This window comes from Neodiprion virginianus, chromosome 1 (genome assembly GCF_021901495.1).
Source record: "Neodiprion virginianus isolate iyNeoVirg1 chromosome 1, iyNeoVirg1.1, whole genome shotgun sequence".
Classification (NCBI taxonomy): Eukaryota; Metazoa; Arthropoda; class Insecta; order Hymenoptera; family Diprionidae; genus Neodiprion; species Neodiprion virginianus.
Window position 1 is genome coordinate 29054199 of NC_060877.1, and position 27026 is coordinate 29081224.

Genomic DNA, 27026 nt, shown 5'->3' on the forward strand with positions numbered 1-27026 from the left:
TTACGTATTTATTTTAAAATGAATCTCATCGTCTTCGTTCCAGCTATATACTAAAAGTTTTATAAAAAACATAACCGGCGTCAAAGATACCGGATATTCAATTAATTAATGTATAACCAGTCAGATCGAAGGAGCCATATTTTTCTGCATAATTTATAACCGTAAGCAACAATATATATGACAAACGTTTATAATTGTTCAGGCTATAGATAAATTGGAATTCCAGTTATAAAATTTGGGTGAAATATTTTTTGTTGTACATGCGAAAATAAGTATCCCGAATGCACGCGTTTAAAGATTCGTCCCGGTATAAACATAATTACTCGACGGATAGAAGACTTTTGAAAAAAAAAGAGGTTCGGTATTTTTTGTCACCGGTTTTTTGCACCCAAGTTGTTAATAGCGAACAACTTATTCAAGACGCAACATCTCCGCTGTGATCATACACCACTCGACAGATGACAGAATTGCGTTGAAATTGTTCATCCACGACATTTAGCTGCATGTGTACAATTTTAATATTCACGCGTTGCGGGATAACGAAATTCTATGAACGACGGTGTAAAAAAATTGTCAATAATTTTTGCATGCCGCCCGTGAAATTACGCGTACTTAACCGCAGGCCACGAAGGTAAGATTCCAAGCGTGTATTCCCGCATATCAGAGTGTACCTGAAGCCACACACCGGCGCACCAGCAGCCAACTTACGACTGGGCCTGAATGAAAGGAAAAGTCGTTCCGTGTCCTCGACCCTGGCGCAAAGATTCCACTTGCGACCAGCGATCGGGATTGATAAAGAGTATCGAGAGTCACGTGACTTTGTACTCTCCAATTCCCTTTCACACGAGCAACGAGACAAAGACTCCGTACTCCAAGTTCGCCACTCTTGAACCAGGGCTGCTCAACCTCCGACGAATTTGGGCTTGTTTCCTCGGGGCGGAAATTGTCTTCGAAAATTGGAATATTATTCAACGTGGTGGCCAGTAAAAACAGTCAAGAAAACTCCCCAACTTTTCCCGACCGAATTCAGACTTCTTCCCTGACTAAAATGCTAAGTAATAGCGCCAATAAAAGTAACTAATTAACAGAGCTATGAATTGATCGGTATTTAAAAATATGGTCACAATCTATTTAATGGTGACGGTAAGTAATTTTATTCTGTAATTGAGTGCACAAATATTTTTGTAATATTACTTTGTTACATAAACTACGGCGATTATTTTCTGACTTATTTTTACCCCAACCAATTGAAAAATTCCGACTTTTTCCTAGTTTTCAGATTTTCCCTGATGAGTGGGCGCCATGTTTAACACGGAAATTTTATGATAAACAACCGGATATCCTTCGTCGTACGAATAAATCTGCAAGTTCTTGTTCTCCGTTACATTTATTCCGGGGTAACGCGTCAAGAGCGGGTCAAAGGATCCTTACATGCCTGTTATTGATGTATGGTATTGTTCTTCGCAATGACACATATTATTGCACGCATGCGGCTGCTGTATGTGAGAAAGAGAGAGAGAGAGAGAGAGAGCCAGCGGAATTCTTGCGCGTGTACAGAAATATATTCGAGTGCAGAGAAGAGCTGTGGCGGAACGTGAGAAAGGTGTGATGTTCATAATTGAAATTTCCATTGAGACGGGGTCGTTCCAGCCTATCCGAAGTCTCGAGGATTCGTCCAATATTACGAACCTCGAGCGCCGCGGACAAGAAAGCCAGCTACGAAAGCGTCGCGTAGAATTTCTTATCAGCAGTGATAAGTTATAAATATTGCCGAGCCCACGACCCGGTCGAGACTGAGAAAAACACACGTATATACAAAAACGTTGATTAGCACAAATTTGAGATATACAGATCGCTGTTGATCGTAAACAAAATCGGCGGTGTGACCGGGTGAAGAAAAATGAGACGCGACTTGTCGAAGAGTCTGGATAATTCACCGAGTCGCACATGATGCCTGCATTGATAACGCGTGTGTTAGGTCACGTGATGGATACATAGTTCGGATAAAGTCCGAGGGAACCATTTGTACAAATAAAAGCCTACCGAAATAGACTGGCCGAAACGAAATCTACTTGTCTTTGAGTTATTGATTGCAGAATCGGATTCCCAATTAATTCTGACCACAGTCCGGACCGGCGGCGCGATTACTGTTTAAACAATTTCCGAACAAGTTTCGAAGGCGTGATGATAAAACGCACCACGGTGAGCAAAACACCTGCCTAGGCAGAGGTGGAATTTACGTTCCGCGTCGATGCCCATCGATCAAAACGCGTGTACAAGACGCAGACTTTACGCCGAAACTATCGAATGCGGTTTAGAGAGGTGTGGAGAAAAAAAGATCGACCCGGGTTTCGGAGCCTTGAGAAAACGGGCGTGACGCAATGACGATGCTCGAGGTCTACGAACGAGTATAATGCATAAATTCCATTAAACAGAGGGTGACGGGGAGAAAAATTAACGAATGAATGAAAAAATCATTAGCAGGCGGAATTCGATCGGCAGGTTGAAGGTGGGTGCGATAGACTTTTCTCCGGACCTTCGTGGAGCAGAATATCGAGCAGAGAATATTTTCTCCGAGTAACGAAACACGCCGCCTGCAGCTGATAACACGATGAGTAATGATTCGGGCCGAGCAAACGGGGCGACGAGCTTCTTGTACAGGCTACAAAAAGTTGAACCGGCCATTGTTGTTTGGTGTGCACGAACAGAATCGTCATTCGAAATTCAAAAGCATTCCGATCAGCAAATTTCGTCTAGCTCGTGACTCGGGCCGGTGAGTGGGATGAACTTGATCCTGACGTAATTCGTCGTGACAAATGAAAAGCGACAGGACCAGGCGAGGAATCTGTGACGAGGCGATAACGCGAGCAGGATTTCGTGGTTGGCTTGACCACGCGCACGAAAGAGGGCTAACTACGCGCCAGCCGAATCTAACCCCAAATATCCTCGATTTACCCGGGTTTTAACGGGGTTTCGACGAGCGGCGTGCGCTCGCAAATCGAACGAGAGTAATTTTTAACATAGTTTAATATTTACCTTGCGCTTGGACAGCCGGGGAATCAATAAACCGGATCAATTTTTCACTCACACACGAACGTCGGCAATCTTGGCACAATGGCGAGCCGCAAATGCGGCACGAAACTCGAGCTCCTAGTGTCGACATCTACCGAGCGGCGCCTCAACCTTCGTGGGTATTTCGTGGGGCGAACGAAGCGAGCCTCTCATTGGCTGACGCTCACCCCGCTCTGGCAAATCAGCTTAGCTTGACCGCGAAAAATATTACGATACTCGAGGCAACGGTTCTCCGCGATAATTCGCTTGGCACGAACAATTCCATCGACGAGTGTACTTAGATGATTATTTACCCGCCGAGCGCGCTCGAACGATTTCGATAAACCGAGGCCTTTCCTGGAATTGAACCCCGAGAACCCTCGTCGCGAGGCTTGGTCGTCAGGAGTGAGAATAAACGCAGCCTTGACGCCAGTCGCATCCCCCCCCGCCATCTGCCGGTGACAATGGATAATGAAGCGCTCACCGACTCGTATGAAAATATTTCGAGGGAATTGAAAAATCGTATGGAAATTCTCAAGAGGAAATGTGTCACAGGTATTAGATATCGTACCGCAGTTGGGGTAAAAAAATAATCTTCGCAGATCTACGGGATGAATGAGATGTGTCGCAAAAATTTCCTAAGATTTGTTGTATTTCTATTTTCATAAATACCCAGCTATAATCTCTCGAAAAATGCTTCACCTCACGCTGCTTCTTGTTATTGCACAATTCTAGTCGTTGAAAGAACGTGCTTGCCGTAGATATTTAAGTCTTATCGTAGAACGGAAATAAAAGAACACGATTCTGTGTGTGCAGAGCAGGAAAAGTTGTCGAGAAAAGTGCTGGTGATATCCCGGCTTGAAAAAGATATGATCGAAACAGAAGACGAATTATCGCGGTATAAATCGGACACAGAAAAAACTCGGGAGAAATGGACAAACGTGGAAGTCGAGGTGGATAAATTGAAATGGATGCAGGAGAAGGCGTCGATAGTTCTGGACAGTAACCGTAAAATGAATGAGATTCAATCAAAGACGGTGGAAGGTATCAGGCGGAACTACACGAACTTAACTAGGTCTGCTTTCAAGACTGTTCGACAGGAAACTGCGAGGGAAATGATAAATAACGAGATAAACAATCTGGCCGATAGTAAGAAGAAACTTGAGAGCAAGCTGCGCTTGCTTCGCGAGGCAAATGATGAAAATAAAAATAGTTTTGCTAAAGCCAGCATGGAGTTGGAGAGAGCAAAAGTAAATCATCAGACCCTATACATCTGCGTATTATTTACAGTTCTGCGCAATTATTGATATGTATAATTTATAACAATACAATGCATCCCCAGTCTCCTGATGATGGAAGTAATTTCTCAACATTTACAGGAACGAGCTGTTATAGTTACTCGGCTTCAACAGAAGCTCCAGGAATCAGAAACCTGCAAATTGAACGCAGTGAAGAAATTAAATACTTTAAAGTCTCTATAGATTTAGTAAAGAATGTGCAGAACAGTTGAATAGAGTATCATTTGTGTCCGTTGCAAAAGTTGTCGTTTAACAAATCATAATAAAGTACATCTGTCACATAAATTACACTGATTTTTGGTATGTATCATTATCATTACGTACAGATAATTTTTTTAATTTAAATTCATCACAGAAATTCGCCTTAATAAACGAAACTTGACTGCCGCAGCGTAGAAAAATATTTATACACGATACGTGGCTTAGTTGAAATTGTTTTTTTTTTATTGAATTGAATCAACGTCATAATATACATATTTACATTTAGAATCAGTCAAATTCCCCTTCAAAATGGGAAACAAAACGAAACAGACAACTAATTTAATTGGTCCCTAATTATGCGTTTGAAATAAACGCTCAAAGTAAACAAATGTTAAATTCATCCCTGTTTAAAGTGTGACAATTAAAGCTAGTTTTAAAAACTTTGAATTTTCATGAGCCAAACGACTCACTATGTACAATTCCATACATCGTTTATTCACTCATTGTCAAACAAGAAGCAAATAACGAATATCTTCACGGCTTTAAGCACTCATCTTCTTAATATCACCTTCAAGATGCCGAGCCGCCCTTTCGAATTCAGATCGTACATATTTATGCTGCTCTAACAAACAATCCGCTTTTGCGTTGACTCTACTGGCAGCTTTTCTGCCTTTGGAAACTTGCTGCGCCAGCTTCTTGTTCTCTGCCTCCATCGTCGTCACATACTCTTCAAGTTTTTCCGAGTGTTGTTTGATTTTCTCCGCATCCAAAGATCGCAAATGCTCCATTACATTCCCAGGGGGTCTCCTAAATTATTAAAAGGTGCTAATTAGAGCAATTTCGAATTCACTAAAAAAATACATGCTGTTTAGTTTAGTCTCACGAGTGTAACAGTAACAATAGATCCACGTTCTTTACAGTCATTCATAGAGTTCTTCTCCAATCACTTTTTTGCTTACTTCAGATGCTGTATCAACCTCCATCAAATTAATGCATGTTCATCATGCCCTGTGGGATTGAAAATGCATCTTAATACCGAAGTAAAAATTCATACCATGCTACGTGGTCACGCGGAGTGTCAGTTTCGTCAATTATTCGCTTCAGAACGTTGAATTTCTCGATCAAATCGTCCTCCGCGATAAATTCATCTATACGAGTAACCATGTTATCGTACAATGTGTCTACCATCAAAGTGTACAGCTGTTGAGACAGTTTTCGTTTTTGTTTCAAAACGGTCCAGCTATTCCAGAATTCATCTGCGCTGGAAGAAACAAATCGTGAAATAGTGCGTATACCTTAATCTTGACGAATAACTGTAAAACAAACTACCCAAAAATAATGTAGTAGTACTGTATGAATTCTATTAATATCAAGGAACACTTAACCGGATCGGAGATTTACGGAAAATTTGGTAAATCGCTAAGGAAGCGTATTATAAAAAATGACGGTCCATGGCACGAGGGAAAAAGAAATTCAAAGAAATTACTGATTGTACGGCTAAATGTTTAGACTTGCGGCACTTCCACGAACTGATTCATGGACACCCATCGGACACGCTTGTTACGAGTAGACGCGTGTGCTGCGTGAGAGTATAAAGTGCACAGGTTGGGCGTTTTGTAACATTAGATGGCTGGAATGCCTATCTGCTCGGCGTTCCGCTAAACAAATTACATCATGCATCATTGCAGGTCCATAGAACGAATAACCGCCGGTATAGATCTGAAGCACCTTTAAATTCTCTGCGTAAGAAGAACGAACTGTTTGATTATACCTAATTTATCAGTGTTGCAAAAATTAGCAAATTCGCGAATATTAATCGGCGGTGAGATTGTCTTTAATTTGAAAAAGGAATTGTCGGTGAATTCGTGCAAGCATCCGCATCGCAAAAAGACGGAAATCGCAACGTTTGTCCCTCGCAGACGGCGTAGTTCGTACAACTTTAGAGAGCCTTGGCTTACATTCTGGGACTGAGCGCGAATAGTGGGGAAGAGATTATTCAATGTTGGTCATCAAAGGACACAATATGCCGGTGGGCAAGCTCGACGTACGAATAGCGTGTAATTGAATAAATGCTAAAAGTGCCCGTGTGTTGCGGAGTGGGTATCTATCCACCGATGGAAACGCGCCGATCCATTATAACCACGTTACGGAAGACGTTTCGCGGTGTTGCGCAACGGCCGGCTTCCCCGTCGCTTTTTCATCTCTCCTTTTTTCCCCCCATTATTCCCTTCGTTCCGATGACAATATCAACGATCCGGGCGGCACGCGAAACTTTCGAGCGTTGGAGAATCAGCTCGTGATAGAATTCGTCAGAACTCCGAGCCCGCACATCTTCGGAGGATTTTAGCCGAGACAAAAGGAGGCGATCACAAAACAGCCGACGAACCGCCCGACGTTCGACCTTCGAATCGCCGAGCGGGTATTCGCCAGGTCAAAAAAGAGAGACGGCGCGGTAATTTCCGCAATTTTGGAAGGACACGCGATGCGAAGAGCGTTCGAAAGCCGTAAACCGTGTCCCACCGTTAAAACGGTCGGAAGCCCTGAGCGGTAATTACGACACGCCTTGAGAATTTCGAGCGGTGAAACAAATTCCGTAAGTATCGACAAGCGGGCCGTTCCTTGGCTGCGAAATTGGAGTCATCCCAATTGCCGGGATTGAATTAATACAACCACGTGGCGAACAACGAGCAGTGATGCGAAATTATTATGTTCCCGGGCTATCAGGAAGGGGAAAATACGAAGCCGGTCAGCAAACGGCTCAACCGACGCGTTGAATAATCGGTCGAAAAATTCTCGGTATACCATTCTCGGGTTGAACCACTGCGTCGTCCGCATCTGACCTACTCTATAGACGTGAATGTAGGTATAAGCCGTAGCGCCAGACGTCCACAACGAGAGGGGAACCAGGCGCTAGTTCGGGCGGCGTAACTTTATCGCATGGGATCGAATTTTTCTTTGTCCGAAATGCGAACAAAGAGGGGACCCACGCGGCTCCTCGGAGGCTGGGTCGCAGGATGGGACGAAGGCCCGCTGGCGTGCCAACCAGTTTTTGAATTTCACGGAATAACGCTCGGAACTCGGAGAGTGAGAGAGAGAGAAAGAGAGTGAGCTTTGCACGGGCAATTAAACACAGATTTATGCAAATTATCGACACTCGCACGATGTGTTTCGATCTCTACTTCGTGCCGTTCTTCTTCTCCCTCTCGGCAATGAGATTCTTCGGTGTTGCAACGAGCACCGCAATCAGGCCGGGACGGGTGCAATCTGAATCTAAAACGACAAATTTGCACCAATCCTGACCGAACAGCACGTGTCGTATATCATCTCTTTCCTGTTGCTTTTTTTTCACACACGTTGACGAAAATTTTCGGCAAATATTGGGTGATCAAAACGGATTGAGAAACAGATTAACTGGCGATTTACTCTATCTGTAGTCAGGTGTTGACCGCGAGTGTTTGTTCAACTATCGGCATTGTTTGGCCATTTGGTAAAATATTCAAGTACAACGCAACTGGGGGGTCTGAACGTAACGAAATATACACACATGAATATGCATGCGCGCAAACACAATCGATAATTCGTATTAGACGATTGTTCGAGTAGAAAAGAGAAAAAATTGTAGAATTGTTCGAGTTGAAAAAAAAAGAAAGAAAAATTGGATCAGAATTTTTGAAGAAAGAAAAATGAGGGACAGATGTTGTGTAAACACCACGTATATAAGCGAGAAGGCAGAAATATCTGTTACTCGCTGGATATGGTTATTTTTGATTAATCAATTGGGCTGTTTTCTAACACCGTGCACGTGAGAGGCAATTTACGAGATAGAAGAACGTTGGACCGATCGAGGATCGAGACGAAGCGAAACCAACGAGCCGAGAGCGAGGGTAACGGATTATACCTGGTTTCTCAGGATTCGTCAACGTTAAAGGCGGCGGATCGTCGGCAACTGTTAGTTAATAAATAGACAGTTATTCCGTGAGTCGGGTCGGCCACGTGAACGGGTTACGACGATACATTAGTATGCAAGACGCGGAGGCCAATGACATCGAGTGACACCGTCCGTGATTCAAGATCTCAGATTCAATATTCATTATTCAATATTCGAGGGACAAGATTTACGGATCCGTGTTTCTCTTATTCGCCGGATCGAGATGCCCGATAACGGCTGCCTGAGTTATTACGGACAAATGCCGTCGAAGCGTCAAGCGTGTGATGGGAAGCGAAGAAAAGCGATTTCCTTACCTCACGGACTCCGCGATGTCACGGAATATTCTCGAAATCGCTGCCCGGAAGAGCAGCAGGTCCTTAGGGCAGTTCGCCGCCGTAATAGAACCCTCCTCGACCATTCTGCGCGTAAACTGGTCGAAATACAAACTGCAACTGGAACGAACCGGACTCTGCCGAACGCCGGCAGCGAATCCTTTGTTGACAACAAAAGCACGTTATAACGGTTCGCCGCCGAAACAGTTGCGGCAGCCGGTGGCGCCCTCTGGGCTGTGAAGTTGGCGCTGATTGTCAGCTCCGTTGAACGCGGCGAATGAACGCAGCCCTCGAAATTTGAATAATGCTAGACGCGGGGAATATTTGAACATTCACAGTTTGCTATCACTGTAATATTATCGTATTGCGAGATACTTACATTTCAGGCTATACATGCAAAGAATAAAAACATATTATCTGCTTTGTCAATTTATATCTAGCGTTTAATGTTCTACCTAATTGATAAGCTACTCTGGTGAGAATTACGTAACTTGGAGCTGCAAGTTCTTTTATTTGAAAATTGTTTATTTTCTAACGAATATTTCAGATTTAAAACCGAAGTCTCGCTCTTTGCTTTTCTCGTTTCTAGGCTTGTTAAACATTAATACGCACTGAAATTTTGTTTGATAGTTACAATAGTAACTGAGAGATGATAATTATTATCGAAGATTGTATTTTTATTCGACATGCTTCTATCACCAGAAATTTGACTAAATCCAGAAAAATTTCACTGTTTAGTGTAAATGCATTTCTTTTTTCATTCTTTAACTTGAAAACTTTGAAATAAGAAGTGTTCATGAATTATTCAACGCGTCGATGACATGCGTGCAGTGTATATGTTTCATTTCGCAATTATCTAAGTACGAATTAAATCTATAGACTATGATTGCCAACATTGTACATTAGGAATAACGAAGAGCAGAAAGAACCTAACTAATATATTATACCCTAGTAATTAATGACGCAGGTAAAATAACTTGTGAAGTCTATAAGTTCTCTTGTTGTGTACATACGAATCAGAGATTGAGATGTGGTAAAATAAATTGTATCCCCATCATCACCACCGGGCAAATATAAGTTTTTTTTTTAATTTATACTTCATAGATGTTTTCAATAATATTGACTCGCACCCCGGAGCTTTGGTAATTTTTCAGGTGTTCGACGAGACGGAACAATCGATAATGGTGACGTGATGAGTTAGCTGCAATGTCTAATTGTAAGTTTCACGGCTCAGATGTTTCGTCAACAACCACCTATTATGGATTAACGTATTAAGACCAAACGTTCGTTTGCATATTTCCCGAAACTCGGAATCAACGATATATATTTCGTTCTTACAAGTCACTACTAAAATGAGATTCGTAACACATTATACCTACAAAAGAATTTTGCAAGTTCTATACGTAACGGATATGACACATTCTAAATTAACCAATATTTTTGTCTAGAAATATACATGTCTTGATGGGCATTGACTTCACTTCAGCTGGTAGAATTCAGCGCTTGAGATGGAACGGCAGTCGAGGCAAAGACCGGCACATCATAAGTACTGCGAAGCTGGATCATAATCACTAAATAAGTTGTTACCGACGAGATCATCTGAAAGTAAAGCTGGAGATAAAGGTTCGACGCCGCATTCAACGATTCAAGTCGACTTGAGTCGGCGCAGCGTTACAGCTTCAATGAGTAGAAGTAAACGTTAGGTATTCGGAGAGTTTGATTGTGAGTGCAACTCGCTTATCATTGACCTAAATGCAGACTTACGTACGTCGCGAATCACCCCGTTCTCCAGCGCAAAGAATCCGCATGCGGTGAATTCCAGAGGTTTTCGTACAAGCTGGAGTGAAAAGCTGTGCACCTAGCAAGAGAGGTCTAGTTATGATCCAGGTAATATTCTAACGTTGCAAAACGCCTACCACAGAGTAGAACTTAATTAATGCTGCTGCGGTACCTACCTCATCTTTTGCTTGTTTGGAAGTGGTCGGCGTGATAAGTTCGTAGATGACTTCGCCTATATTTTGTGCCTGCGTGTAACGAATGTTACGTTTTGCGTTACTCCGATACGCGAGAGTATTCGTAAACCATTGTAAGATACTTAAGTACAAATCTGGCATTTACCTCGGCAGAGGTGATCGAGCAGACATAAGCGACATACGGAATTGACGAGCAAGAGAAGATAAGCCAATTCAAAATTAACACGAATGTCCAAATGCTGAATGTCGAATATTCGGCTGTCACGACGCTGAAGTAAAGGTAAGCGGTATAGAGCAGGGTGATTATGAGAATAAAGGATGTGCTCATCGACACAAGCAGCTGGATGCCAAAGGCCTCGTTCAGAGTCCTGGCTATGGTGCACAGTTCACGATGTATTCTTCTGTGGAAAAAAAGTGTAGTCCCTGTAGTGGTTTAACGACGAATTATCCTCACCCGCTAAATTTCACCTGGTATTCCACACGACATGCGCCACTGACTCCTTATCCGTTACTCTGGTGGATAGTGCGTTCGTGTGAATTTCGAGCTTAAACGGAGCGAACAAGTAGTTTGAAATCGGAAGAAACGGCCCAGTTATTATATCTCTGGAGCTTAACTGCCGCAGATGCGCGTTCAAATGTCGAAAACGCCCGCCAATGTGTCTGCAAGAAGAACAACGAGGTTTGGGTGACGGGACAACGACTGCGAATATTCCGATTATATGAGTACCTGATCAGGGCAGCAAAGGTGCCATTGATAATATGGTTGTACATCATTAGATATTCAGCGCAAATTACACCGGCGAAGGTCGCGGTCTTGGACCAAGCTTCGTAACCGAACCACCGAATAATATAGATCAGCGTTATTCCCACGAAGATAAGGACCTCGGTCAGCTGAATCATTTGATATTTTAAGACCAATCCGTATTCGTTCGGGATCCCAATAGTGATCAACATCTTGTCAATGGAACTGAGCTTGTCCAAACAAATCGCGACATCCTGAAAGTTTTCCAGGTACATACAACGTATTTTTTAAAAATCGTAGGTTACGTGGCATTTTCGATTAGTATTCTGTAAACTACATTATACCTTCGCCTTCCTATGCCCAAAGTACAGAAATATCGTCACAGCGATCAAGTTGATGAATCTGGAAATCTGAAAGCTGTTAAAAGAAACGTTACCAAGCCCATTTTCGGTAGGATCCTCTTTGTTTGCGAGTAAAACGATGTTCAAGTAAAGGGTGAAATGAACGATTGACCAGCACAGAGATATGACTGGTCTCGGACGACCGAACGGGCACTCAATAGTCCCCATACCAAGGACCCAGTGGGCCAGAAAGGACGGTATCATCGCACTCCTGATTGTCTTTGGCTTCAGGAACTTCATATCTGGAACACGACTGCAAATTGGACTCGGTGGTCGACAGGATAAAAAGCCTGATCCGGTAAACTTACCCTCTGTGAATCTATTCACCTGTCGAATAGGCACAAGAGTGTCTCTCTCACAATCAGAGAGTAAAGAAACAGTCTCCCGTATTAGATGGCTAGGTTCTTCGGAGAAATAGGGAGCGAAGAGAAAGTGCAACAACACTTTCGTGGCTTAGGTATGGCAGATTTTCACTCGTCTGACGAAATAATACGGTGAAGTCGCTATGCTTGTAGATGTATCATTAATCCTCGGCAATCGATTCTTCAAACATTTCGCTCCAAGAATCTTAGCAATGTTTTGCAAGTGAATATATTTGCCAGCTGATACAAACGGCATTAAACATTGAGACATCATACATCAAAATATCAGGCAACATTTGACACGTTCGTATCACAGGTACTTGTCTTATATTTTTTGTAGAAATTATTCAGTCGTAAGAATGCATGAATAGTTCTCAAATGGAGATTCTGGACTGCAACAGTTAGATCATGGCGATATTTGCGCTGAACACACGCATTCCGTCATTGATCATGGAATGCATATTCAATTCCGAAAATAGTTAACTTTCTTCCGGCCAAGAATTGCAGCTACCTATTTCAAAAAACATTCTATACTAGTAAGTTTGCACCCTGATACAAATTATGCTTCAACGAAATCAGCTCCCGAAAACTGATATACCGATGAATTCCGTCTGTCTCGAATGATTCAAACACCATAAAACATTGTAACTATTTTTTTTACACGTTATTGACGCAAACGTCGATATTTATTACAATTAATCAAGGTCTTCCAGAAAATATCAACTTTAAACATCGTTCATCCGCTTGCCTCAATAGCCCAAGTCCACCCATTGAGAGCAGCGATGATGCGCGTCAGGACAAAGCTCGAGTAATAAAAACGGCGATGATACGCAGCGTGACAAAGCTCGTATACTGAAAACAGTACTTTCTGCATGTCATGACAACGATCAGATGTCTGCTGTCAGTTAGCGATGACGTATCATTCGTTAATAGGGTCACTCGTAAATTACCGAAGAGACAAGCTCGAAGGGGACAGCAACCACGTTTTACTTTGATCATAACTGAAATTATAACTTTTATTATATGCTCTGTATGCGGTTTGTTAGTGACTCATTTATTATCGCAGGATTATTTGAATTGATTGCAGGCAGAATATTATATTTGAAATTTCACGTGGACGTAATTTTCATGTGATTCACACGTAGGTATTAGATTTTATTCTCTTTGCACGCTCCGCATGAAAATGCGATTTAAACAATACTCGAATGAAGATCCAGTTATACGCCAATTTTCTGTGCTTTTCATAACATCGAACTTATCGGAACGCAAAGACTGTTTGGTAGTAAAAATGTTTACTTTGCTCTGTGAGGATACAACAAACCGTGCATTATAAACGTTGCATCGTGGAAGTTAGTTTGCGATAATCCTGTTGTGTTTCAATCTGGTAGAAGCTCGGAAACTTTTGAACTCGGTTGATAACGAAGCAGCGTGGTCCACTGTAGAATTGTTTGAGGGTACCCATAAGCTGCTCATTAACATCTCTGGATTATGATTATTCACATCGGGATTTGTCGTCACGTCTATCCATTTGATATTTTTGTTTTGTAACTTTGAAGTGACAGACTTCTTTACTGAAATAACCGTCTGGTAATTCCTTTTATGGAATATTCTTACTACATAGAAGTACACGAGTTCGATCAGGCTAATAACGGATCCACCTAGACATAGCCCAAAAATTCCGCCAAAGGATGCTGAAAAACGATTTCAGTCATTTATAGGTTCCGGATCCTGATTATCTAAAGGCTGCAACGTAATTTTTCAATAATAAAAGGCAACTTACCGAACAGACCGTCCCAGGTGAGCCAAATATCCTTGCGATACTTAAGACACGAAATGTCTCGAAAGTAGACGTAAATCAGAGATAAATTTCGAACGTCCAAGCCATGGCTGTAATATTGGCTATTACCATCCCATAAAACAGAATAAAACACAAATTTCACACACCCATGCATGCATTAGCGTCATTTTACATGCTTAAGCGGCAAGTTTTACAATTGTTTTCGCCATACAACTGATTGGTAAATGTCATCAATTTAGCCAAATTCAGCGCAATACTTTTGTACGCAGTATGTTTGCGGTGAACCAACAAGAACCGATGTTCGCCGCATCACGATGTGGCACACAAAAATCGTTCACGATCGTACACCTTCAGGTGCTCGCTGGTAAATTGGCAAAACAAGTTCATTACACCATTATGTACGAATTATCAAGTAACCCAAGCAAGTTCGATTGTTGCCCATTGTATTCGTTCACACAAGGCAATGTAGCGACAGACGTGAGAATATGCCTACTAGAAATGTCCCCTAGGAGCAACAGAAGAGCCACCCACAATGATTATGCAGTTTTATATTGCTCAGGTTCGTTTTCACTGTGAGCAAGAAAAATATGATAGCGTAATTGAGGGCGATATTTGTCTGTTGATACTATCGCCTTTCGTATCAATACCAAACTATCTATACACCATGCAAGGAGATAATTTGCAAGTTCTCTTTTGGTTCTTAAACTCTGTGATTGCGTATTGGATTCTAAAGTTGTATAAACACGTATGTTTTAGCAACTTTATCGTCGGCGAAAGTAATCACTGTCATATTGTCGTCGAAGAAACTTACAACATCGGTGCGTCGTATTTAACTTGTTTCATATCGGTCGCCTCGGTTGTGAAAGAATACCATCTATCAGTACACTGAGGAAGGCACTGGCACTCGGCGGTTTCCAGCGTGCTGTTTTCGATACCCATATCTATCGGCGTTTGTAAGCTTGACAGAACTCCTGCGTATGATAAAATCAAGAGGACGAAATTCAGTGGCGTCAATGGCACCCGAGTGAAACGGAAGTAAACACGCGAAATCGTCATGGAAAATGATCCTTACGTCTGTAAGTTCGCAGGCAGTGCACATCCGTTAGACCGCAAGTGCGAGTTTGCGTATCTGTGGAAAAGAAAAACATAGATGCAAGGTACGTTACCCGGGAAGCAAAATGTCGCAGCAGCTTGACGAATTTCTCAAGTGACACGTTGAACATTGACCAGATACGGTAGAATTGAAATGGAAAGCTCTGCATTACGTGTGCATGTGTGCCATCAATCGAGTAAATGTGGGAATTATTTGTGAAATAAGAATCCCAGGGACGCTAAGACATCCTACGTCTACTTAACTCACAAGAGTGCGGATAGTAGAATGGTATGCAGTTGCACAAGCTCCTGATGTGTTCGATTCTGCATTCGGTAACGCACGTTGGATAACTGTAGAGCGGCGATGATTTCAAACTAACCTGCAGTCAATCATGCGCAACATGAAAATTAGCAGCTAATAAGGTAAGCGTACAGGTTATAGACCATGTCCAAATTATTGACCTTTTTTGGGTGGATCTGTTTGATCGTTAGTTCTAAAATTATCAAAGACTAAATTTGGCATTTCTAACCCTCTAGCAATCGGTTTTAACCATCGAGAAATTTACGATTTGTGCCGTCAATATATTATTTTAGAAAATAAAAGGGTCAATTACTGGGTTTGAACGTTTCAATTTAAGTATAATATGTAAGGCATAACATTGATAGGGTAACGTCGAGTACCTAATCAGGCGAAGAAAAGAAAAGACCCACCTCATCATCGAACCAACACTGTCGCCGTTCGACAGAAAGCGTTCGAACGCTCGGCACGCTTTCGACTATAGTCCCTGTTATCGCAATGTCGATCTCTCTCCCCGGTTCTGCCAGAGAGGTAAGTACTGAGATTTCTGGATAATCTTCCGCGTCGTAAAGCATAACCGATGCCCCGATATACGGGCGGGTCGCACCTCCGTAAAAATTCTCTTCCAAATCAAATATCACGGACAGCCCGACATCTCTGCCAGATCCTGCGACTTTCTAACATGATATAATTATATAATGTTTTTGACAATATTAATGGAAAGTTTCATCAATACGGTTTCGATCGCAGTGATTTTTTTAATGAAAATAAAACGGTGACGCTCAGCTCCAATCATAGTGACTTTGAACCTACAGGTTGTCCCTCCAACAGTTTACTAACCTCGATTCCTTCCACTCCGGGAACCCAATCGGAATTTTGTTCTGATTCGGTGTTCGAGCTAATCACCCCTGGTACGAATTTTTGGTAGGTAGAAGGTATTCTGTAACAGGTACTGGAATTTCATCTGCATCCAAATATCTGATAGTGCGAAGCTAATCTATATTCAAAGGAAAGGATCTTATGCGTTTTTAACCGGTAACCAGTGTAGCCTTGATTCCGTGATGTGGATAGAAATTTCTTTCTTTATCTATAAATCTGAACATTCGTATAGGTATACGTGTATATTCATAAGCCTGCACAGGCTATATTGTCGATCAATGATGAGTGCTTAAATTTTAAATACTGTAATTCATTGAATTTAATACGTATTTCGTTTTCCAGAAATGTCAACAGTGAGATTCTGAAATCAAGGAAAAGGTCAACAAGTACATTACTTACGCTACGGAGTCAGACGCGATCATCGCGTGATAATTGAAAGCACAGCAAAAACCTTCGGTTGATTTGATCGTACGAAACATCTTGGAGCAGTTGTACAGGTTGCCTAACCAAGCGCACTTGATCAACATTTTGTCGCAAGGCTGCATCAGCTAAATTGGAAAACTAAATGAAACAAAACCCTCGCGGGACTGGAACGGAATATTCAAGACCAGTATTCACCCGAAACTCAAAAAAAAGTTGAGAAAATTTCACCGATAAGAAAATCATAGTCTTGTTAATGGTCATCAATATTTGCCTATGAACATTGCCGAAGTCTTTAGATTATACCGTAATCGGTATTTAAGAAAAGTTGAATTTTCACCAACTATAAAGTAGGTATCAACGTATCGTAACGGAGATACTGCATTTTCAAGCACGATTTTACGGCGGTGTTAATATATTAAACTTCAAAGCGAAGTTACTTGTCGAATACGATACCCACCATTCACGGTTTGGTTATTTGCCCACGGCAAACAGAACCTGGGTCTGTACACGAAATTCAGTAGTAAATTTTCCGATCGTCTTATCCGCGATGTTTTGACAAATATCGATATTTTCCTAGAGCTCGAGTGTGTGCGCTTTGAAGTGGAAACTCAGGCCGCTTTCCGTGGACTAATCATATCAAGATCTGAAATCGACCTAGTTTTCTACACACAGCGATCACACCCCGAGTGCATATTTATTTCGGATCTCAACTTACCCGGCGCATCAGTGTCTCCACCGTATAGCCGAGAGCAGCCATGGCTCGCATTCCTGGATTGACGTTGACGGTTATGTACTCCGGACGAACCAGCTTTGGTAGCGATTGCAAGAAGTCTTCGATCTGCGCGTTGGTGAGGCCCACCCTTTGGCTTCACGAGAAGAAATTCCGGTAATCGAAGGAAGCCAATAAGGGCCGTATCTCAATACTCACAAGTCTGCCTTCAGACGATCGGCTTCCGGCTGATAGATTTTGTTGAAATTGCAAATTGCGACTGCTGGAAAGGGCAGGTCCCATATAGGGTGTGTCGTCGTGTCGATAGTGATCACTGTTGGGGTCTGTTGGAAGCGACGCCAGACCAGACACATCAGAATTATGCAGAACACAATACCGAGAGTGCAGACCTAAATCATGCAGGAGCGTTATTACGAAGAAAATTGATTCGAGGTGAATCAGTCCGCGAATCCATTTGTAATAATAGACACCACTGGAAACGGATAAGCGAAGAGAAATTTTCACAGTGTTTTGAAGAAACAAATCTGCTCCGTTCCTACCACAATCCAAATAAATTTCTCGATGATTGTCGATTCTGGCGAAGTGATGTACTTGAAACCGTGGAGGCTGGTCTCACGGAAATATAAATGAGTTTCTCGTCTGAAACTTCGAAGGGCTCGTCGGAGTCGGATTTTCACACCACGTCCGTGACCTCGTGATACTGTAAATTTTATGCAGAGAAAATATATGGATCGTGTCGAGTCGCAGGGCGACAAGCGTACTTAGATGACAAATTTCTATCCGTTCATGTCGGTAGACGAATGTTACGGTAACTACGCGAGCTTGTAACTGTAACGACTTGACCAGCAATCTTTAGTTCAAATTGTCGAGTGATTGAGGTAGAAAAGATGAATGTTTACGCGGAGCTGAAGTCACTGAATTTGAGATAATTGCATTCGGATGCATCTCAATACCACAGTTGAACGAATTGGTACAGTGAAAAGTTATTTTACCGTTTCGCTTCGGCCATCCATGTTGACCTCTCTTCAAAGTCGGCTCCATTCTCAGATGATCCCTTCAGAAGTCAAAACAGTCCTCGATTATCACTGATCAGAAGTTTTTTAAACTCATTATAAGGCATATTTGTATTTTTCAAATTCTCGAATTTTACGGACCATGATTCTATGAATTAAGGAATCTGTTAAAGAACTCCGTTGATTCATATTCATTGTTTTCTCATTGAATAAAAATATCGATTCTCGTTTCTAACAGTAATTTATGCAACACCTCGACTCGGGGATCAGTAACTGTATCAGGTATCAAGATTCTAATTTCACATAATCAATGAAGTTTGAGGAGCGGGAAACCTGACTGGCCTTATTATTTTTTCCATGTCCACTCATCGTCAGCAATGTTTAACGTATTTCGATTGTAGTTTCTGATTGAAAAATCCAAACGCCCAAAGACTTGTGTATACTTTGGTCAAGATGTCAGTGAAATCGACGAAATGCAATACAAACGTCAATCAAATTGCAACTCTTACGATTATCAAGGCTAAACGGTACAATACGGTACAATTGAAACCTAGATTGATCGTTCAACTTTTGTCAAGAAGCCTGCAATTAATTGGTCGCATCCTCTCGACATTACATTCAACTAGCCTGGTCATGCATCTCAGTGCACGGAAATGCACCTGCTATAACACTTTGAGTCAAACATTTGAGTTCTCTCTTCTCTTTACACTTGTTACTTTCTCTTGTCTAATTTACTCGCTCTTGAAATTCCAAAGGATGAGTCGGACACTGCGATATATCAAATTACAACAATTGTCTTTCATCACGCAGCTTCCAAGGAAGTTTCAGATCAAAAGCCATGTCTTGGAATTTGATAGGCAACTTTTTAGTATCACGATCGTATTACTGGCCACACTGATTTTTCTCAAAACTCGATCGAATTGAAACGTGTTTTGTAATTTGATATTCGCTGTGAAAGAACGACGTGAAAATTCAATATAAACACGACAGCCATCAAATAGTATGCGAAGACGATACCTTCTTTGATGTCTTCGCTGAGTTCCGAGCCTCTGAGTTGTTTGGAAAGAAGTGATCCTCAAGCTCTGCTCACGGCAATCCAAATGGTATAGCAATCGGTTGTCGGACACCAAACCTCATGATAAATTCAGAACTGGTAATACGGTGGGCAGCAATTTCGTTGATTCGAAATGACAATGGTCAATCTGTGGAAACGTGCTGACGAGGGTATCGCAGCATGATTGATTCAATTTCATTAAACTTTTCAATATCCAGTTGCAAAGTAATCAACAAAGTTGGAAAACGAACGAAACTTTAACATTCCCGGCTGTTGTTTCTACAGCATTTATCCGCCAAGGATTCGTGCGGGCGATAATGGGAAAAAAGTATTGCGTTGACTCTATAATTAGTAATAAAATCGAATATCTCAGAACAAGAATAATAATAATAAAGTGTTCGTCAATTTTCATTACATTTGGATGCTATTTTTTTCATGCAATCCAATTTCGGAATGCACTATAGTATTGGAAGAAAAGTAACTCACGCCTTGTTGCGATACGAATCGCTGTGATACGGGCAATTTAGTATAGAGTACATGAAAATGACGCACGTTTCATGACAAACATTGAACGTCTCGGCAAAAAATAAATCCTTACTCTGACGTTCGAAGGATCACGAAGACGTCCAACTCCCGAACACCATAGACATGTTCGTCGTTATTTTGTCCAAATGAAGACTTGACGACGGGCAATTATCTTGTGCGAAAATATCTGTAAATTTTTACCTCGTGCCCTTTGATATCAAGATTCTTCATACAAATTGAGGATGTGAATCGCGTTTGATGCGAGAGACACTTTGTATCATATCACCACAGAAAAATCTCGTTCCTTTCTCCAGCTTGACTTGTGAGAGCTGTTGCTGAAATCAATAAAACGAGGTAAAAATTTATTTCAAAAATAAAACGATTGCTGAAAAAGGTAGAAAATGTCGAGACAGGTATCCGAGCGAATGGTGGATAATTTATCGGTTAGAAGTATAATATTATAAGTGCAGGGTACCCTAGCTATTGTGACAAAGTTGAATTCACGCCAGTTTTACATCGTCTTGAGAAATCGAAATTGTACAAAATATCGAAAATGAAACTAATGGGTACAATTTTGTTATATTTTCAAGTAGATTATCGGACTAAGCACGGCTAAGCACGATTCGAAATCCCGGAGATAAAATCTCGATTTTCGAAAACAGAGGTACAACTACTTCGATCACAACTCGGGATTGATTTGAGTTATTTGTTAAAATACTGATAGAAATATCGTGCATGTAGCAAACAAAACAAATATCGCAAGAATCATAACTGCGGACGATTGCCGTCGTCGTTGTAATTAAGGACTGGGATCGCCTGACGCTCTGATTAATTGTCCGCTTGAACGCAGAATGCCTCGGCTGAACAAAGCTTGAGCCTTTCTACTGTGGCCAACTTGTGAGATCAGTCAATTTAATTTGGAAAATGATGATTTTCAACAGGTGTTTTGAAAGGATGGCATAGAAAAGAGACAAAGTCCCGATATTCACCCAAGAAGAAAATTGATTTCGCACGTGTAAAATTTAACACTTAATTAACAAAGCCAGATGCTTCAATCAGTGATGTTTAAATTCGTGAGAAGCTAGTCCGGACCAAATGTTTTCGCATGAGTTGTAATCATCTTAATTAAACGAATCCAGAGATAATTCTGTTTGTGAATTTCAGTATGGTCGGATAAATCAGTCACCGTACACTTCGTTACATTCTTCAAGCATTGCAGCTTGTAATTGGCGTGAAATAAAATACAAGTTTGATTTGTCATTAAGATAAAATAAGGTACGATTTGCAGTTAGTATTTGAAGCGGAATAAAATTATGAAAATTAAATTTGTACCTAGTGAGTAATTAATTTCGATTCAATTACACTTTTTGCAAGTAATTGACAAAATATTTTCATTGATCAAGTACAATTCTCTGATGTAACTGATATCTTTATTCAACCATGTAATATGTCACATTGGGCTGGTCCTAATTTAGGGTATTGACGAATTTTATCCGTGCCACTCCCAAAGGACTCCAAGTACTTAAAAAATAATTTCCTAATTTTTTCCAGATTTCTGTCTCAACTCTAACAACTTCCTGTAAGCGGGTGGATTTCCCCATTTAAAGTACACTTCCTGCGAACTTATTATCGGTAAATAAATTACCGTAAGAGTAGGATTTTCCAAAAATTTGTAACAGTGAGATTTTAGTGGACATTATCTGGTATCTAATAAAAAAAAATCGCATCATCTCGACTATGTGTGTACACGCCACGTATAGATGCAAATGTAATTCGCACCCTGTATACGTTCACTTAAAAATTACCGTCGGAATTTGTGTTTTGTCGCGTAGTCTCGACTATAAATAAAATTTGTAATTTGTTGTCCGTATTCGACTAATTACAATTGCGCCCATCACTGGGTCCGGAGTGCTTCGGGATGACGCCTGCGCGACGAGAAGCGAAGCTACAGATGGAATTGTTGTAGCACGGGGAGTCTGCTTTGGCGGGGAATCTGCGAGGGACACCCCAGAGGGCAAACATACTCCTCGCAAGCCCGTGAGAAGCAGGACCCACCTGATTCACTCCCACTTCATCCAGCCGACCTTCACCCTTGCTGACCATTTGATAATAGAATAATCGTGCGGAAATTCGTTACCTTCGTCATCCCGCACCGAGGTTTGACAAGGCACTGGCAGCGTGTTTCGCGATTATCGTGCGACAGTGATTGCATCGCTTAGACAGCGCCAAATATCTTGTGGTAACTCGCCGTCGTCGCATATCCGTCAGGAGAAGGTGAGCCGAGCTGACTTGTTGAATCATTGGATGTCGTAAATTTTTAATGAATATTTATCAGCCCTTGTATTGATCAAATTGTAGAGAACAAGGTTGCGAGATATTTTTTCATATGGCGCTGTAACGGTGGAATAAAGTAATCGAGAGTCTAAATGGAGACTCGTTTGTTCTCTGCAGAACAACCGGATACTGTTGTGAAATATTTGAGGATCGCTGACTACTTGGGTTGATATTTTCAGTATGTAATACCTCTTTGGATGTTTTTAGATTGAACTTAATTAAATATAATAATAATAACATCCTTTGAAAAAAGAAATGTTCATTTACGCGAGCAAACCATTTCCCGCCATGTCGTTCGATCGAATGAACTTGAAAGTTAGCGGCGCATCAATCCAGATATTTCTATCCAACGATAAAAACAGTGTAGCATAACTTGAAAAATTTCTCATGCTGTGTTAATAACGTTTTGACGGTTTATTCGAGAGTGGCTATATGTTGGCAGAATGAAAAAAGTATTTCTTCCGTCCAGTAAGAGACATCTTATTCTCAATGTGATAATGGACAAATCATTTTAATCCGTTCTATGCACACGGGGATCATTTGTGTGCAGTAACTCTTTCGATAATGATTCTTTTGGTAGCATTATAGTAATTGAAAAACAAACATTACCATATATTTAACAAATACGTATAATATCGATTACACGAATAAAATGTAAATAAATTGGATTAAAGTGAATAAATATTATTACAGAAAGGTACTTCGATAACCGCAATGCATACCAATCGATCTAAAAAATTTAAAGACCTAGTGATTTCAACGAACGGTCCCCCGACAGTCCGAAAAGAAAGAATGAACAAAAAAATGAAGTAAAAAAATCATTAGAAATCTTGTCGCGTGTCCGTATCAGGTCGGTCTGTGATTTCTCATACGAATGAAACAGAAATCTTTTTTGCTGGAGAAAAAATTAAATGCTGTATTCAACACCACAGAAGAAATTTTTTTAATTCGCCAAGGCAATCCTTATAATTGTTGCTAACAACGGAAATATCGTTTTTATCGTACATGAAATTTGACAAAAAACTTGCAACCCCCGACACAGAGGGTATAAAGGCAACAGTTTAGCGAAAAACACTGATCGAGTTACAAGACAGTTAAGGCGATGTAATGTAGGTAATGAAATTAAACGATAATCTAATTCAGATCTGGTCAAGGATACGCAAGAAATGTCTGATCGTGATTCTTTTGTACTGAGTACACTTGTTGTAACTCGTAAGGAGTACAGAAGCGTATTAGGTACAAGTTTTATACCCACGCCAAAGATCACTTTTCTCAACTCAATTTGGTTCAAGCATCTTCTATTCAAGGATCAGAAGGATAAAGTTCCGTAATGAGAAAGAAAATTGAATTAAGTAAATATCTACGTCGTCAAGATAGAGCAACAACGAAAATACAGAAACTGTAGCATTACAGAAATTGAGGATAGGGAGTAGGAGCTGAAGCTGATTTTGAAGTTACGCGAGGCATAACCGTTGACCACGTATGTAAATCATTTCATTCGATCATTCGCGATTTTAAAAGAAACCATTCTAGTAACGCGAGGATATCGGGTACGGTATTATACCGTTCGCAATACTTCCGGTAGGGAATTCCGGAAGTTGATAATAGATCGAGAGGTTGTAGAGTGAAATATAACGTTACAAAAAAGATAGAGGAAAAAAGGCTTCGCGTTATTCACCGTCTCCATTTGCCATATATAAATGGTGAGTACATATTGTACAGATGCTTCGTGGACACCTACTGTATAAAATGAATTTACATGCGCTCGGCTTCCTCCATTACACCTTCAGCCGTTGCCAGATCGAGTTTCAATTGCACTTTTGATGTATGAAAATTTCCAGTCCGTTCCATCCGAGGCTTCGATGGCAATGAATGTCTTTTGTAACTTGTTGAATTGTTTACGCAAAATTGTTTACCATTATTTTCGATGCAAGATTCCATACTATGGTCGGTTATTTTTTTTTTGGCAAAAATTATTGCGTACCTAAATTGTACATTCGGATTTTTTAATCTAAATTTGATCTTTGTAAAATAAATTTGCGAAAAAATAGAAGCCCAAGAGTGATATCGAGGTTGCAAAAAGAAAGAATGTGACTGTAAACTTTGTTGCACGTTGTTGGTCGTCGCGCTGTTACCGCTCATGTATAATGACATGTAATTTCAATCTTTCCCAACCTTGACCCAGTCGACTGGAATGGCCAAATAATTGGATATCGGATTTTTACACGTCAACCACTCAACGAACTTGCAATTAAGGAAGTATTAGTTGAACCGTTAGAAATTCTTGCAAATTTTATGCCGTCGTTAAAACGATCGGTATATTAACCGATCATGTTAGTTGATGCGTATTATTTTTACAGAGATGTAGATGCAAATGGACATTTTCGGAATCAGTTGTTTCAGCGTCATACTTTTCAGCTTTGCCTGATCTATAATGGAAATTTTTGAAATACAGGAATCAGTTCGATCTTGGAAACAAAAAATCCACGAGGTGGACCGCGAAAATCAGGTATATTGTTTAGCGCGTTCCACGGGGAAACCGAAACTCGGAAAAGTGCAAATTCAGCTTCTATACGCGGACGTTTTCCTCTTAAAGATTTCTGACTGGAGCTCATTGTCGGAAAACTGTCTCTCGGGTTATATTACAATCTATTAAAACACCGCGTTAGTTAGGATGCGCGGTTAGTTCGGCGAAGCTTGAGGTTTAAGTACATGAAGTCTGTTTCACAAGTCGACAGCTGATTAAGGTCAAGTCCTGAAACTCGCAAGACTCTACGTCAAAGAGAAATTGTTCAGGCCACTCTTGACACTTTGCAGTTTGAAGCTGTTTATTGGTCAATTTAATCCACCTGTTCGTAGAAATGTGATCGGATTAGACGAGACATTTTGGATCACGATTGGCTTCTTTGGCGGAACAGAAATACAAAGTCTACGGTGGCCGGTGATAAAAAGAGGGGAAAATGTGTGCAGGTACTGCTTGATATTTCAATGACCATTGAGCCATAGGAAAGGTTTTCTTCGCAAGAAGAGTAATGTGAGGGTAATTGAGTGCTGTGAAAAGGTGGTCCTTAATTGATGTGTCAGTGAAATGTTGAAGCCAAGGTTGAAACAGACGTTTCTTATTGAGGACCTTCAGGTGGAACATAAAACCAATTTTTTCTTTTGCAGAATGATCGAACCGGCTCAATACAGATTCATATCCGAGCAGAAAAATCGTTGCGACGCACTGCAGAACGAGCAAATTGGTAAGTTGAATAATATAATTTCATGCACACGTGAATTATAAGACTGGACTGCATTGGAAACGAGCGCGGTTTTCAATGATCGTGATCAGTAATTAATTACCAGTTCCACTTCACACTGACCGAGGGTCAAAATTAAATTAATCAACGTGTGATCGGAGGAGGCAGCATTCCAAGGCATAACCATGATGTATCAGCTAATACAATTACCGTTTGAATATTGCAAAGAATACACTTAAATCTAGGTCAATAGGTACAATACTCACCAAGTGCAGCAGGTCTTACAATCCGACACGAAGGGTGATAGATAGGGTGCAACCACATCACAGTCGAGCAGCAGTCCTGAGCGAAATGACGGCAGCGAGTAGAATACGAAGATGTAGTGAAGATTAGCGAGAATCGAAGTCACAGAGGGGAAGGTCCGAGTGAGCCGAAAGATCTGAAATAATGAGGTTCTCTTTATTGGTGTCAAGGTTCAAGAATAAATTTACCAACCGAGGGCTGTGGAACAGTGGTGATGTGAAAGTTTCTTGACAAGACAATTCGGAAAACAGTTGGATGTTTTGTCCTTGTCCCTGCACATGCCTCAAATCCAGCTATCCACGTTACTTGATGCGATTATTAGATTTCAAACTAATCGTAACATTGTAAATACCGTAATTTAGCTAGCGAAAATCCGGTGATATGGAACATTGATGCTCATGTCTCGAAGGAAATCACCGCTTCGAATAGTCTGGAATTGTTTTCTTTCGTCCATCCTCGCGTAGGATTGCATTTTTGGGTACTTAGCTTCTACGGAAAATCGCAGGCTGTTGTCTGGACCAAAATCAAACAAGCTCGAGTTTGTTTGCTGAAATCAAAAGCCGAGATTTTGACAAACGGAGAATATCAAAGGTAGTTGATTAACGCTTTATACGCAAAATTGCAATTAAATTATACCAATTCCAAAGTAGTGCTTTTGAGGCCGTTCTCCTTCATCAAAAAATATCTTTTGATCAAGCTCAAAACAATTCTGAATATTTAATTCAATTACTGGAATGGTAACCGTACGCATCAAAGCAGTGGCCAGAAGCCGTTATGGTGAACCTCGGTTAAAACGGTTCAAACTTGCATACGCTTACACATTGTACATAGTAATTTTATACACTTATCGAAGAAGCATAATTTATGGACGTTCTACTTTTGGAAGTCGAGAATGAGAACCGTATGCGTAGGCTTAATCAATTTAACAGCGTAAAACGCAAAGTTTTCAAAGATACCAATTTCTCAAGTTTAACGCGCTGCTTACGGAGATCGATAATTTAGTTCAAACATGGAACAAGACACAAATTTATGCCCGTGGTATAATAA

General features: G+C 40.9%; 6 protein-coding genes across 12 annotated transcripts in view; 2 read left to right on the plus strand and 4 right to left on the minus strand.

Moving 5' to 3' along the window:
* Positions 1-3170, minus strand: part of LOC124310339 (heterogeneous nuclear ribonucleoprotein K homolog) — a 102956-nt gene extending 99786 nt beyond the window's left edge. For both annotated transcript variants that reach the window (XM_046774171.1, XM_046774169.1), the window contains exon 1: positions 3037-3170. The gene's annotated coding sequence lies outside the window, so the exon portion shown is untranslated. The remainder of the gene's footprint in view (positions 1-3036) is intronic.
* The window catches only part of LOC124310340 (secretin receptor-like), a 37549-nt gene that overhangs the window by 6786 nt on the left and 3737 nt on the right, over positions 1-27026 (plus strand). Inside the window, exon 2 of the mRNA XM_046774176.1 lies at positions 25603-25679. Within this exon, the coding sequence (XP_046630132.1) occupies positions 25604-25679 (76 nt within the window). The 5' untranslated portion in view covers position 25603. The remainder of the gene's footprint in view (positions 1-25602; positions 25680-27026) is intronic.
* LOC124310345 (uncharacterized) lies at positions 3268-4611 on the plus strand. The gene is made up of 3 exons (XM_046774188.1): positions 3268-3606; positions 3868-4301; positions 4431-4611. The coding sequence occupies exons 1-3, from the start codon at positions 3516-3518 to the stop codon at positions 4530-4532; spliced, it is 627 nt and encodes a 208-aa protein (XP_046630144.1). The 5' UTR covers positions 3268-3515; the 3' UTR covers positions 4533-4611.
* On the minus strand, positions 4811-9003 carry LOC124310346 (polyamine-modulated factor 1-like). Its single transcript, XM_046774189.1, has 3 exons — positions 8793-9003; positions 5605-5811; positions 4811-5357 (listed from the first exon to the last, which is right to left on the minus strand). Exons 1-3 carry the CDS (start codon positions 8894-8896, stop codon positions 5093-5095), a joined length of 576 nt encoding a protein of 191 aa, XP_046630145.1. The 5' UTR covers positions 8897-9003; the 3' UTR covers positions 4811-5092.
* Positions 10164-12755, minus strand: LOC124310342 (putative gustatory receptor 28b). 6 transcript variants are annotated; one of them, XM_046774179.1, is made up of 8 exons: positions 12235-12755; positions 11870-12168; positions 11511-11779; positions 11252-11443; positions 10929-11184; positions 10766-10834; positions 10579-10668; positions 10164-10409 (listed from the first exon to the last, which is right to left on the minus strand). In XM_046774179.1, exons 2-8 carry the CDS (start codon positions 12164-12166, stop codon positions 10293-10295), a joined length of 1290 nt encoding a protein of 429 aa, XP_046630135.1. In that variant the 5' UTR covers positions 12167-12168; positions 12235-12755; the 3' UTR covers positions 10164-10292. The 6 variants fall into 6 exon arrangements, with proteins under 6 accessions (XP_046630135.1, XP_046630136.1, XP_046630137.1 ...); XM_046774181.1 differs by having other exon boundaries at positions 10223-10409; positions 10575-10668; XM_046774184.1 differs by having other exon boundaries at positions 10276-10409; positions 10579-10682.
* LOC124310341 (pickpocket protein 28-like) lies at positions 12764-17695 on the minus strand. Its single transcript, XM_046774178.1, has 9 exons — positions 17494-17695; positions 16755-16903; positions 16317-16428; positions 15890-16153; positions 15447-15558; positions 15159-15215; positions 14898-15057; positions 14069-14187; positions 12764-13979 (listed from the first exon to the last, which is right to left on the minus strand). The coding sequence occupies exons 1-9, from the start codon at positions 17542-17544 to the stop codon at positions 13639-13641; spliced, it is 1365 nt and encodes a 454-aa protein (XP_046630134.1). The 5' UTR covers positions 17545-17695; the 3' UTR covers positions 12764-13638.

Excerpts from the sequence above, each read along its gene's own strand:
- LOC124310345 (XM_046774188.1), top strand. The coding sequence starts at position 3,516 with ATGGATAATGAAGCGCTCACCGACTCGTATGAAAATATTTCGAGGGAA. Across the intron at positions 3,607-3,867 it reads CAAGAGGAAATGTGTCACAG|AGCAGGAAAAGTTGTCGAGA; the intron begins GTATTAGATATC and ends CTGTGTGTGCAG. Across the intron at positions 4,302-4,430 it reads TGGAGTTGGAGAGAGCAAAA|GAACGAGCTGTTATAGTTAC; the intron begins GTAAATCATCAG and ends CAACATTTACAG.
- LOC124310346 (XM_046774189.1), bottom strand. The coding sequence starts at position 8,896 with ATGGTCGAGGAGGGTTCTATTACGGCGGCGAACTGCCCTAAGGACCTG. Across the intron at positions 5,812-8,792 it reads GACATCGCGGAGTCCGTGAG|CGCAGATGAATTCTGGAATA; the intron begins GTAAGGAAATCG and ends TGTTTCTTCCAG. Across the intron at positions 5,358-5,604 it reads CCGCGTGACCACGTAGCATG|GAGACCCCCTGGGAATGTAA; the intron begins GTATGAATTTTT and ends TTAATAATTTAG.
- LOC124310342 (XM_046774179.1), bottom strand. The coding sequence starts at position 12,166 with ATGAAGTTCCTGAAGCCAAAGACAATCAGGAGTGCGATGATACCGTCC. Across the intron at positions 10,669-10,765 it reads CCAAACAAGCAAAAGATGAG|GTGCACAGCTTTTCACTCCA; the intron begins GTAGGTACCGCA and ends CTCTCTTGCTAG. Across the intron at positions 10,410-10,578 it reads AGAACGGGGTGATTCGCGAC|ATGATCTCGTCGGTAACAAC; the intron begins GTACGTAAGTCT and ends CTTTACTTTCAG.
- LOC124310341 (XM_046774178.1), bottom strand. The coding sequence starts at position 17,544 with ATGCGAGCCATGGCTGCTCTCGGCTATACGGTGGAGACACTGATGCGC. Across the intron at positions 16,904-17,493 it reads TGGAGACACTGATGCGCCGG|CTGATGCAGCCTTGCGACAA; the intron begins GTAAGTTGAGAT and ends TTTCCAATTTAG. Across the intron at positions 14,188-14,897 it reads AAATACGACGCACCGATGTT|CCAATATTACAGCCATGGCT; the intron begins GTAAGTTTCTTC and ends GGATGGTAATAG.